This window comes from Eleutherodactylus coqui, chromosome 7 (genome assembly GCF_035609145.1).
Source record: "Eleutherodactylus coqui strain aEleCoq1 chromosome 7, aEleCoq1.hap1, whole genome shotgun sequence".
Classification (NCBI taxonomy): Eukaryota; Metazoa; Chordata; class Amphibia; order Anura; family Eleutherodactylidae; genus Eleutherodactylus; species Eleutherodactylus coqui.
Window position 1 is genome coordinate 101,287,646 of NC_089843.1, and position 13,395 is coordinate 101,301,040.

Sequence of the window (13,395 nt, forward strand, 5' to 3'; positions counted from 1 at the left end):
GAATCGCTGTACATAGGCACATCAAACTCATGCAGAGAAGAGGTGAATTGTGCTTTCCCTGCATGTCTCAGCGTAGAGATTGCTGGTAACTACGTTCTAATGAGCTGCTAGTAGTGAACTGTATGTAGGGACAGAAGAACACACACCGATCATGTGTTCCCTGCCAACCTGACGTTCAGGAGTGAAGAAAAATGAACAAACGAAAAGTGAATAACTAAATACAGCGCACTGTAAAAAAAAAAAAAAAAAAGACCCTTCCCCGGGAGGCGCTGATTAGATGGATGTGTTTTAGTGGGAAAAGATTGAGTAGAACTTGCATTTTATTCATTTATATCACTGCTCATTCTAGTCTTAGGAGTCCAGTGGGCGGTCCTATAAGTGATTGACAGCTATCTGTGTACGCATAGAATTCTCTCCCACAAAACTACATATCAGTATGCTGCTCAACAACAGACTGCCTTCAGAATGGACTGCATTTTTAATGAAACAAGTTTCCTTTAAGCCAATAAATAATTCCTTTGTACTGTACACCGCCAATGTGCCAATTCTAATTTGTTATTAGAAAATAAAACACTAAGGTCCAAGAATAGAACCTCTCTGAGGTCCTTTGCCTAAAACGCATTGTCTCCTCAGTGATACAATATGCCACAATGATAAAAATAATGGTATATTGCATGGCCAACCTTCGCCATGTGCGACCAGTCACCAGCTTATGAGGAGACACCAGGCAGATGTAGGCTGAGGGCGATCACCTCCCTTAGATCCATGTGGCTACATGATCCTCCTCCACGCGGAAGCAACTTGTGAAGCTAGATGAATCATCCTCCTCCCGGCTTTTGACTATAATCTTATGCTCCAAGGCACCACTATCAGCCCATCTGCACCCTAGCAACACAATTGCTTACTAATACTAATGTAGCGAGGTTGGTTCTGGTACCGAGCTGTGTAATGTGGGTACACTGCCATCTTACCATTTCTGCACAAGCGGACTGCCTATCACGCAATGCAGTGTATATCGTAGATCGATGCCGGTTATCACAGCGGGGGGGGGAGGGGTATAAAAACACATTTTACAAGTGCACAATTTTGCAAAAAAACAAAATGTGCATGCTTTTACGGGCCGAGCGACTAACAACTCCGCTCTGTTGCCTCACTCTTCTATGGAGACCCCAACAAAACACAAAGTGAAGCAGGATGAATTTCAGCGACATTTTCATTTCAAAGGGTAACTAAATGAAAGGAGCGAATCATTAGCGGTGGAAAGTAGCCGTCCCCATCATCTCTTGCCTGTTTCTACAAAAGCCCGCGAGTGTCACAGTGTCAGGAGATACGTGGAGGATTAGACTTTGGTGCTAGAACTAATCTTTGTTTTATTGTCTATCCGTGGCGTTTCCAGCCCGCTCGCCGTCCACAATGCTACAATTTGTTACTGCATAAAAAGTGTCATGTCACAAGCAGAGGATTATCACTTCAAGGCAGAACCAGCCAGAGGATCTCATGACTTCTGATGGAAAACATGCTTGTTTTTCTACATGTCCTTAAAAAAAAAAAAAAGGTTATGCCAAGTGTAAGGAGAAGGAGGGAGGAGGACAGCGCCGGCGAGCCGCGGAGCGAGGAAGAAGGTGGTTTCTAGTGAAGCTCACCGCTGCAGAGTCTGGAAGCCTTGCTCCTTGTACAGTAGTTCCTGCTTCATCTGTGACAGCTCCCGCTTCAGTTTCTTTACCTATTGAAGAAACATTAACATAAGTCTGAATGTCATAACACTGATGTACAGTAGCGGGTCAACACAGCGCTGTTCTGTATCTAGCATGCTCGTTGGATGCCGGAACTGAAAAAAGTACACATTTATTTTAAGGTACGCTACAGATTTTGCCATACGGTATATATGTTGCAGCCACCACATGTGAAAGTATCCCAAATGGGTTCTAGATTTATAAACATTGCAAGTCATTTCCTATATGCACTAGCCTACCAAAAGTATTTGCACACTTCTATCAGTAAAACAGATTGTGTCTTATTCACATATTGGGTCCTAAACCATGCTACATAAGCTGCAGACCCTTGGAGGCGTCAGCCATAGCTTGTGATGGGAACTGCACCCTGTTGGATATACGTGTTATACCGCTGCACACAAGCTGCGCATTATGAAGCGTAATGCATTGGCTTATCTATAATGATGTAAGGAGCATCGTCATTGGACGGTTCATAACATGCTATGGAATATCACTTCTTCCTGCACACTTGCGGAATCGAATTGCAATTTCCGCGAGCCGAGGGAAAAAAATTACCTGTGGTTGCCCAATGATAGTCTATTGGCATAATTAACTGCGGATAATCCACGCGGGTGACGACGCAGATTCCGCAATTCAATTAAGCCCGTGGACATGAGGCCTTATTGCTTTGGGTTATGCAAGTATTGTATACAATGAATGCAAACACAATGAAAGTAACCATAGAAACATGTATAAATATTGGAAAGCTTACCCTGACTTTTGTGGTGGAGATTTCTGCTTTGAGGATATCGGGGTCATACTTGGTGCTCGAGGAGGAGCCAGAAAATACTAAATTACAAAATAAAACATAAAAATAGGTTAAATGCTGTTAATGCTACAAAGTGACAACAAATACACATGGAGCATTTACAACATAATAATGTCCATCACACAACAGACTATAGATATAAGCAGCTGGCTCATCGGATCATATACTTAATATTGGAGGCGCTGGTTGTGCAGGGCCAACATTTCGAGGGCGCATCACAGTAACTGTTGTAGCAACAAAAGCAAAACGGATTCATAATAAAGAAGAGAAAAATTTGCTAAGGTGGAACAGGAGAAATGCACGGTTCAGTGCGTACGAAACTTGTATGTTCTGGAATGTTCTGAGCATACACTTAATGCATGGAATGATATCAGGGAGTCGGACATTGTTAATGGTTTTGTTACAAAAAAAGTTACATATAAGTGCATCTTAACTAGGAGAGTACCAAAATAGTGGTGTTATTAACGATCAGTATACGAAAAGTAAACAAAACCACTTAGAAATGTAGAACTTGTATGTAGATTTGATCTTGATGTTAATTCTATAATGTGAAGGACCTCCACCTGCAGCCATACATAGGACTTCAGTTACTAGTACTAAGTTGAGTTACTACAGCAGGCTCTTAGGCGTCACTCAGTCCAACAAGTGTGTCACAGTCATCACTTACTAAAAGCTGGTGTTGTACAGAATAAATAGAATTTTAACATATACATTACAAAAACTGTCAATCAATGTAGAAACCACACAAGTAAACAAGACTGGATAGAGACGAGTAAATAGACTGATACAATTTAACTTTTCAACAAATTTGTGCTTATGGAATAGTCAATGTGAAAGTAATTTGCATGTTTGCTAATTATCTAAAGTTGTGTTTTTGTGCTGAAAAGTGAATATAACTGCTGGCCACTAGGGGTCTCGCTTCTTTCTAATTTGCTAACCACTGCCTGTTGTCATGCAATATTAGCCTCTGGTAACAAAGACTGAAAAGAGAAAATGAGGGGGTGGCGTCCTGTGCTTGCTAAAGTCTCATGCTGCCCACAGAAGTCTATGGAGGGGAAGGTGCAGGGGTGAAACAGCAACAGAGATGCACACAGACGTGGCTGCAGCCTCTGGTAAGTGTTTTAAATCACCTCGGTGCTAGATTCACAGCTACACGGCTCAGGTCTGCTGTAGAATGTCATCCATGCTGCTGCATCTGAGGGTGCGCTACAGAGAGACAAGGGAGGAAGACCTCCTATTCTCTACAGCTCTGATTTAACAAGAAAGGCATTTTCTATGCCTGTCCTGATATTAGCTGCACATCAGTAAGACATTAAAGAGTAATTTAATGAATCATTACAGAGTTACATGCCTTTTAATAAACTTGGTGTATTTTACAGCAGTCCATGGGCTAGAACTCAAATTTATGCAAGCCCATAACTTGCTTACATTTGCGCCGGAATTTACACCACGGTCTGGCATAAATCATGCTGAACATGTTGGGCCATGAGAGACAAAATCCACTAAACCACGCCAGAGGTTTTAAAGAGTGATGCAAAAGTGGAAAGTGTCACTTTTTTTATGCAAAATAGCACATAAAAAATTTTTTTTATGCCAGTACATTGATAAATGACGGCCTACATGCACAGTGTATCGGACAGATTGCAGAGGGAACAACTGGGGAAACAGGGAGGATACAAGTCATATAATGACTACAAATAGTTATTCCTCATCTACATGCATGGCAGCTTATTCTGAAAAGTCACCTGCTAAATCAGATAGCCTTGAAACAAAAATGGAAGCATAAACGCATTAGGAAATTGCAATTTTTATAATAAATTTTGCAACATTTGCTTGTCGAGCACTCCGTTGCAGCAAGAGCCATTTAACTCAATGAGCTCAACAATACGCGGAAACGCACCGTAAAAGGTAAGTACATGCATAACAGACTTGATGGGATTTTCTGCGGTGGTAAAGTCTGCATTATTTGGTGTAGATTTTGGCCCTGCTCTGCTGCCGCGTTCACACCTTCAATTGAAATGGGTGAAGTCTGTTGCAGATACGCATCTAAATACGCAGCAAACGGTGCAGAATTTGACGCTGCAGAAAATCTGCACCAAATTCATTACATGGAAAACATTCACGAAACCTCCCACAACCACAAAACTGACAGCTGAACTTCAGGTATATGTAGGCGAAACCATCTTCAAAGCGGTGAACCTTAGCAGAGATTCTACACTGGTTTCTCTTGTGGACTCCTGACCGACCATGCACATAAGTGGTGATCATTCCCAGTCAGTGACACAATGTCTAACATGACACAAGTGACAAGTTACATGCCGATAACGAGGATGAGGATGAAACCTGTTTAGCTACATGTCTGCCTGTGGGTCATCAGTCTGGCTACATTAGACAGTACAATATACTTACGGCTAGTACGTGAACTGGATTTCTCTTTGTAGGCATCGTTGAGTCTCACATATTCATCCAGGGCAAGTGCCAAGCGCTGCTCCTTCACGTGGTAGAGCTCCTTCTGGGTGCTCAGAGCATCCTGTGCCACCATTAGATAGTCCTTCAGCATCCGCTCCTGTTCTTTCCTCCATAACTTACGTGGATCTTCTATCTGTGTGGTTTCTAGAGGAAAACATGAAATGTTAGTTCAGTCATAACATAATTTACACAAATATCTTCTTGATCACGAGGTTCTACGGCTGGATTCACATACATTGGTTGTATCTGGCTGTTCCGGTATCCACCGCCAAACAGAAAAATGCTGCAGTGGCGTAGCTACAGGAATGGCTATGCCAGGGGTGCCCAAAGACTCCATGCCACAATGGCAGCCAGGGCTGATGTTCCTTGGCCCCAACCCCCTAATACTCTGATCGCTGAATAGGCTTTGCTTCCTTCCTGCTTACAATCACGCTTTCGCCTGACAGGTCAGACGTCCTGTATAGCGCAGCCCGAACCCTCCTCTTGTCTCAGATCTCACTGAGTGTGTCTGGGGGGCACAGAGAGTGGGCCCATTAGATGTAGGAGGCACAGAGAGTGGTCTGCCAAGAAAACCTAAGGAATCGGTCACGACTCGGTGCTTGCACCAGGAGACTTTACCTTGCTTTTATTATGTATTGTTTCATTTTCTATTATTTCTATGTTTTATTTTTGCACCAGGGGACTTTAGCCTGAGAGCTGCTCTGTGGATGGTGTATAAAAAAAAAAAAACAAGTGAAGAGAATTTGAGATCTTTTATCTATAGGAGTAATGATGAAATTGAAGCGCAAAAGGGTAAAAAAAAAAAAAAAAAAAGACATTTTTGATTAGGGAAGACTGAGCGGCAGCAGCCAATACGCAACAAGGCATATGAGCACAGAGCGGTAGACGCATCATGCCGCAGTATCGTTCCGCGTTCTCCATCTATAAAAATTAAATATACTTGTTTACATCAAGTTTTGTAGACCTATAATGTAGCCTCAAGAATATTCCCTCCTCAGCCATAGCATGCAAGTACCGCTTTAAGTATGCGGGTCCTTCTAGGTCCACAACAGCTGTTAGAAGGTAATGAAATAGAAGACATTTCAATTTCCACCCTATTCTTCGAGCGATGAAGAAAAATCAGCTAATCTGTCTAGATAGTAACAATTTTGGTATTCAGGAAGCAATCGCAGCGATGTGTTTCCCTATAGAGAAAGATAGAGAATACCCCAGGGCTCCGCGAAACATCTATCTCTATTACGGGGTCCACGCAGAGGTCTAATGATTTACACTAGAACACTGCAGCGCCTTTATAAGCCTCTGACAATAAAAGACAGTAATCACACGCCACATCATGTGTGTGTTAAATGGAAGCGGCTGCACAAAGGCAGCGCCGATACCGGAGAGATAGCTACAACGCTGGCAATCTGCCAGCAAATATAAATGACATTAAATTACATGCAGGTTTCATTAGTACTGCAACCTTCAGCCCTTCTTAACTTCAGCAACGACGGAGATGCCGGGAAGCAGAAAAGTTAAGAAAATTCATTTTCATAGAAAAATCACATTGTTAAATAATGATGTGTACATCGGAAACAGTCCTACGCACCCACGGCTCTGGAAGCATGTCTGCAGCGGCCGATACGAGACCAGCTTTATACCTGCTACTAGTGTACAGCTGGTTGCGCCATCACTGCCAGGCTCGGACCTAGAACATTAACATCAAGCCCCTAGAAGAAGTTATCACTTTGACACAACCCGGAATGCAGTTAGATCTCTGTACAGATATATAAATGATGAGAGTTGTGGTGTGATTAGATGAGCGGTCTTGTCACCGGAGGCCCTAAAAGTGGTTCCCCCTTGGCCTATAGAAAGGCTCTCAGAGGCTCCTTGTGTGTAGTGACCTCTTCTTCCGCTTGTGTTGACCACTAGACACCTCTACGACGCAGAGAAGAGATTTCGCCCAGTTAACATGGTTTGAGGGGCGCGTTATTGGAATGTGAGAAGCTGGATGGTTGTATCGATGAATTGCCCGTCACCTGGGCCGCTTTGGCCAGCTGTTAGGAGGTGTTGGGAGCAGTAGATGTGTGAGGGCACACAAGGTGGGGTTGTAAATGGACTTTAATAGAGTGGAACCGGGTTGACTTCAGTGAGGAATCCAAATTTCATTTGGGGACTGACAGTGGCTGTGTTCGGGTCTGGAGACCTAGCGGTGAGCACCTCATCCTGGGCTGTGGAGTGGCACACTGCCCCCCCTGCTGGTCTGATGGTCTGGGGGGCCATCACACACGACAGTCGGTCCCCTCTAGTAGTGGACATCCTGCAGCTACATGTGTTCCTCTCATGGCGGCTTCCAAGAGGCATATTCCATCAGGATAATGCTCGGCTGCCCACAGCCCAAGGGTGTCACAGGAATGTCCCCACAACATTGTCACACTTCCATGGCCTGGCTGGTCACTAGATTTATCGCCAATAAACATGTATAGGACCATCTGGGATGCCAACTTTGACAGCCTACAAGTTGGACAAACCAAAAAGTTCTGTTACAGCAAATGTGGACCGATATGCCGCAGGATATCATACGGAACCTGTATGTCTCCCTGCCCGCCCGCATCTCATCTTGTATCCAAGCTAGAGCTAGTACAACAGGGTACCAGAGCATCCATGACCATCTGTATCACATCTTGTATCCAAGCTAGAGCTGGTACAACAGGGTATTAAAGCCTCCATGCCCGCCTGCATCTCATCAGGTAGTCAAGCTAGAGGTGGTACAACAGGGTACTACAGCCTCCCATGCCCATCCGTATCACATCTTGTATCCAAGCTAGAGGAGGTACAACAGGATACTAGAGCCTGCATGCCCGCTCGTATCAAATCTAGTATCCAAGCTAGAGGCGATACAACAGGATGTTAGAACCTCCCTGCCCGACCGTATCACTTCTTGGATCCAAGCTAGAGGTGGTACAACAGGGTACTACAGCCTCCATGCCAGCCCGTATCAAATCTTTTATCCAAGCTAGAGGTGGTACAACAGGATACTAGAGCCTCCATGCCCGCCCTCATCACATCTTTCATCCAAGCTATAGGCGGTATACAACAGGTTACTAGAGCCTCTATGCCCACCCGTATCCCATTTTGTATCCAAACTAGACGTGGTACAACAGGGTACTAGAGCCTCCATGCCCCCCTGTATCAAATCTTTTATCCAAGCTAGAGGCGATACAACAGAATACTAGAACCTCCATGCCCGCCCGCATCACACCTTGTATTCAAGCTAGAAGTGGTACAACAGTTTGCAACAGCCTCCATTCCCGCCCGTATCTCATCTTGTATCCAAGCTAGAAGCGGTACAACAGGGTACTAGAGCCTCCATGCCTGCCCGTATCCTATCTTGTATCTACACTAGAGGCAGTACAAACAGGGTAGTAGAGCCTCCATGCCCGCCCGTATCACATCTTGTATCCAAGCTAGAGGTGGTACAACAGTTTGCAACAGCCTCCATTCCCGCCCGTATCACATCTTATATCCAAGCTAGAAGCGGTACAACGGGGTACTAGAGTCTTCCTTCAAGTGTTCAGTTTTCCACAACTAATTCTCCTTTTGCTCTGATATTGTATTCACTTATTTATATTATCGTTACAATCACAAAGTTTTACTTAATTTCGTCAGTTCCTGTGGGATTTGGGGGGGAAAAAAGTAGCGACTTTTCTTAAATCTTCGCTGGCCCCACCATTTTTTCAAAAAGGAAGCAGGGCTTGTCGGGAGGGGGTGTGCTTGCCAAGGACCAACAGGAGTTTACTATACACTGGAAACTGGCGTAAATTATGCCAGAGATGTATGCCTGGTTGGGACTAGGCATTCATTCCCAGAATGTGCACAGACCCGCTGTTGCTAATTTCAGAAGGGCAGATTTGGGGTAGATTTCCCGTGCAGACTGTTCGCATGGAAAATCCTCACTGTAAATGAGAGAAGAAAAAAAATCTACGCAGAAATTAACATATGGTGTGGATTTTAATTCAGTGGCATGTCAACTATCCAACTAGCTGCAGTGGATTTGTGACACAGATTCCACGCCAAATGGTGCGGATTTTGCACTGCGTATCTGCTGCAAACACTCCACCGTAAATCCCACCCCGTGTGGACATAGCCTGGGGATATTTCACAGAGCTGAATTTCACCTCAAAAACAGGTTCACACATGGAATTTACCCCATCAATGGGCAAAATGCATGTCCAGAATTCCAACGCAGAAGAGTCGGGTTTCCGAATCAAGAAGTGACATGTTCATAAAATCGGAGCATTCACCACATGTGCTCCAAAAGTGTTCTACTTCTCTAGATACCCTAATATGTTCACGTGTGAGATTTTGGGTGTTGAAATTCCACATGAGGATTTTGTCCATTCGACGGGGGAAATTTTTGCATGTGGATCTATGTGAAAATCCACATCAAAAGGATGCGGATATTATAGGTGTTATTCAAGTGGAGGTTTTCCACCATGAATATACCCTTAAAGTAACTGGAAAACCAGGACAATTTTGGAGCATATGTGGTGAACATGCCAATTTCACGAGCTGTTTTGATGAGATGGGAACAAGGATTAGACTACTGCTTATAATACCGATCAAATGATTCTATGAAGTCCAGAGAAGGTTACAGATTATTGCTACAATGCATGCAATGTGTGTAAAAAGTCATGTGTCACCAAGCTGTATGGTCCCATTCACTTGATCAATTAACCCCCACTATATTTAGCATTCCTTTACGTAAATTTCTTTCTCTAGATTTTTTTTTTAAGTGATCTAGTGGAATCTTCTCACTCGTCGTGAAGCTCGAGGAGGTAAACTGGGCGCTAATCTCACAAGCTAAAACAAAACTTGTATTACAGGTTTCTTGGAATCCATTGCATTTCAAACTTTAGAAAAGTCAATATTTTCACATTTCTGTGGCTTTACATCTCTCTGGAATGTCCACACGGATAACATCACATTCACCGAGGGAAGATTTTGTGTAACTTAAAAAGGAGTTATCCAAGTTCTTAAAATCCCCAGGTAAAGTCATCAATATCCAATTGGTGGGGTCTGGCTCCTGGCACCCCCACGATCAGCTGTTTGAAGGGGCCAAGGAACTTATTGCCAGCACTGCTGTCTCTTCAAGGTCTACATCTCTAATGTCAACATACTTGGAGGGCTGACTGAGCTTACCTCCTGGAGCTCTCAAGTCAAAGAGGTGGACTGCGCCGACTCTCCTCGCCTGCAGCATCAAGATTGACATCTCTGCTAGTCACTCCTGATGCTGCAGGCGAGGGGAGTCCAGCGTGGCCCACCTCTTAGGCTTGAGAAATGTAAAGTCCTACATCTGGGCAAGAAAAATGAAAAAAAGCACATACAGAATGGGAGGAATTGAGCTAAGCAACAGCTTAGATCATAGACTGAATATGAGTCAACAATGTGATGCAGCAGCCAAAAAGACAAACACAATTCTGGGATGTATTGAGAGAAGCATAGAGTCTAGATCATGTGGGGTCATTACCCCCCCCCCCCCCCCCCTCCACCCTCTACTCTTCCTTAGTCAGACCTCATCTGGAATACTTAAAAAAAAACGGACAAACTGGAGCAAGTTCAGAGAAGAGTTACCAAGATGGTAATCAGTCTGCAAATCATGTCCTATGAAGAACGGTTAAAGGATTGGGGAATGTTTAGCTTGCAAAAAAGAAGGCTGAGAGGTGACTTAATAGCGGTCTACAAATATCTGAAGGGCTGTCACAGTGCAGAGGGATCAGCCCTATTCTCAGTTTCACAAGGAAAGACTAGAAACAATAGGATGAGACTGAAAGGGAGGAAACACAGATTAGATATTAGAAAAAAAACTTTCTTACAGTGAGGGTGATCAATGAGTGGAACAGGTTACCACGGGAGGTGGTGAGTTCTCCTTCAATGGAAGTCTTCAAACAGAGGCTGGACAAATACATGTCTGGGATGATTTAGTAAATCCTGCATTGAGCAGGGGGTTTACCCGATGACCCTGGAGGTCCCTTCCAACTCTACCATTCTATGATTCTATGAGCTCTCAAGTCAAAGAGGAGGACTGCGCCGACTCTCCTCGCCTGCAGCATCAAGATTGACATCTCTGCTAGTCACTCCTGATGCTGCAGGCAAGGGGAGTCCAGCATGGTCCACCTCTTAGGCTTGAGAGCTCTGACTCATACTATCAAGTGTGTTTTTTCTGAAACGCAGCAGTGTTTCAAAATAAAACTTACATGAACCAAATAGGCCCATCTGTCTATGGTTCATGCGGCCCGTGGTTCGGGCAGCATGAACCCAGTGACAGGTACACTTTGGCTTGCTTACACATGAGCTTGATTACAACGATCACCAAAAAGTGCCCAAAATACGGGTGCCCTGCGCCCATTTACACACACTGATTATCGCTAAAACGATCGCCGACTAGCGAATTTTTATTGATAATCGTCCGGTGTAAATGGACCTTAAGCAGTTTCCACGTACTAATACTGTTCTATTAACAAGTTTGTCTGCAATTATTGTGAAGCACAATAAGCTTTCATTCAGAGATAATTGTTGAAATTAGTCTGCAACAGCAATTTTGCTGACTACTCAATGTTTTGGTTGTTTATATAGACATTCACCTTTATAAACGTTTGTATTCGCAATCTGATATAAAGGACGGTCAACTCCAGGGAGGCTGACCACATACAACTAATCAGCAACAATGTTTGTAAAATCTGGGTGCAAAGTAGAAGTACTCCATGTATAGTTTAACTGTTCAATTTCCCTGCAGCACCCCCATAGGGGAAATAAAGAATTACAGTGTCAATACAAAGCAATGGGCTGTGTGTGTAATGCAGAGCAGAGCATAGGACAGGCCCTCCATCCGGGGAGACAGATACCTAACAGCGGACCCTCCTCTATTATATCAGCATTGCTTTAAAGGGTATAATTAGAGATGAGCGAACGTGTTCGGCTCCGCCCCTTTTCGCCCGAACACCGAACTTTGCGAGCAATTCCGTGCTCGGGCGAAAAAAGTTCGGGGGTCGCCGTGGCAGCGCGGGGGGGGGTGCGGCGGGGAGTGGGGGGGAGAGGGAGAGAGAGAGGGCTCCCTCCTGTTCCCCGCTGCTGCCGCCCGCGCCGCCGCGCCTCTCCCCGCCCCCCGGCGCCCCCCGAAGCTTTACGCGCGGACACTGAAGTCCTCGGCAAAGCCGGTGTCCGGGTGCGTAAGTGTTCGTTAAGAACACGTTCGCTCATCTCTAGGTATAATGAATGGGTTTTCTAAACTGGAGAACTCCTTTTAAATAAGAGTACCCCCCAATTAGTGTTCCGGATCAGGCTTCCAGCAAACACCATGTGCAATATGCAAAATACAGTTCTGGCTGGCATCCATGCCAACTTTGCAAAAAGTGACTGGTATAGGGCCTACACCAGCAGACACAAGAGGGAGGTTCTCTGTGGTTTCTGTTTAGAAGAACAGCTCAAATCACAGAAGACATTGTCACCCATCATGGAGAATCATGGAGTTCCTGCAGAGCCCATCCCTAACCTCTAAACCATAGGAATGCAAGAAATGTAATGAGGACCAACCGGCTAACAATTCACCCAACTTCTACATTAACCATGCTCTGCCACCTCCCAGGAACCACCGATGCAACACAGGCTATCTTCTCCACTGTCTTTTGATACAGAACGTCCTTAGTAACTATGTGGTTGTTCTCAGCAAGAGAAACTAAGTAATCTTGTAGATATGATACCTTTTAATGGCTAAGAAAAATACATGATGTTATAGCAAGCTTTCGGACCTCAAAGGGCCCTTCCTCAGACTTCTAATGAAACAAATCTACAGATGTATTTAGGACACATGGAGGTTTCCATATCAACAGGGAGAGGGGCTACCTTCACAGGTGGTTTCCCTGCAGGCACTGTGACAATGATTTCCAGAGTCTTTGCCTCTCCTGCTGTTACGGTGTCTGTGTGTGCAAACATTAGAGGGAGTTCACTAACCACTTGGGCAGAATGTCTCTAAATTCCGATCATCCTGGGAAAACTATAGGGTGGGCATTCAGATACTGCCTTCCTGCTGATTGCACCAGAGACAGTGCAATGCAACATGGGAAGCAAAAGCAAAGAAGTGCAGGACAGTGAACTACTGGCAGAATAGTAGGCCTGTGACATACCCCCTGCATGAAAGTGGATTGCAAGTGACATAACAGCACAAAAATGGAGAAAACCACGTACAAATCATAACTTCTAGACATGAAACAGGGTACAAATAGCTGATGTATTTTAGAAAACTTGTTGAAAACTCAAGTACGCTTTAAAATATATTCCAGGTGTTCATATATTCAGCTATATACACACACAACTGAGTAAATCGGCAAACACATTTCATTGTGTATT

At 44.3% G+C, this 13,395-nt stretch overlaps 1 protein-coding gene across 1 annotated transcript in view; it reads right to left on the reverse strand.

The window, feature by feature from the left end:
• The window catches only part of WWC2 (WW and C2 domain containing 2), a 157,477-nt gene that overhangs the window by 83,196 nt on the left and 60,886 nt on the right, over window positions 1-13,395 (reverse strand). The window contains exons 3-5 of the mRNA XM_066573497.1: window positions 4,951-5,154; window positions 2,485-2,561; window positions 1,644-1,723 (exon numbers count right to left, since the gene is read on the reverse strand). Coding sequence (XP_066429594.1) covers window positions 1,644-1,723; window positions 2,485-2,561; window positions 4,951-5,154 — 361 coding nt within the window. The remainder of the gene's footprint in view (window positions 1-1,643; window positions 1,724-2,484; window positions 2,562-4,950; window positions 5,155-13,395) is intronic.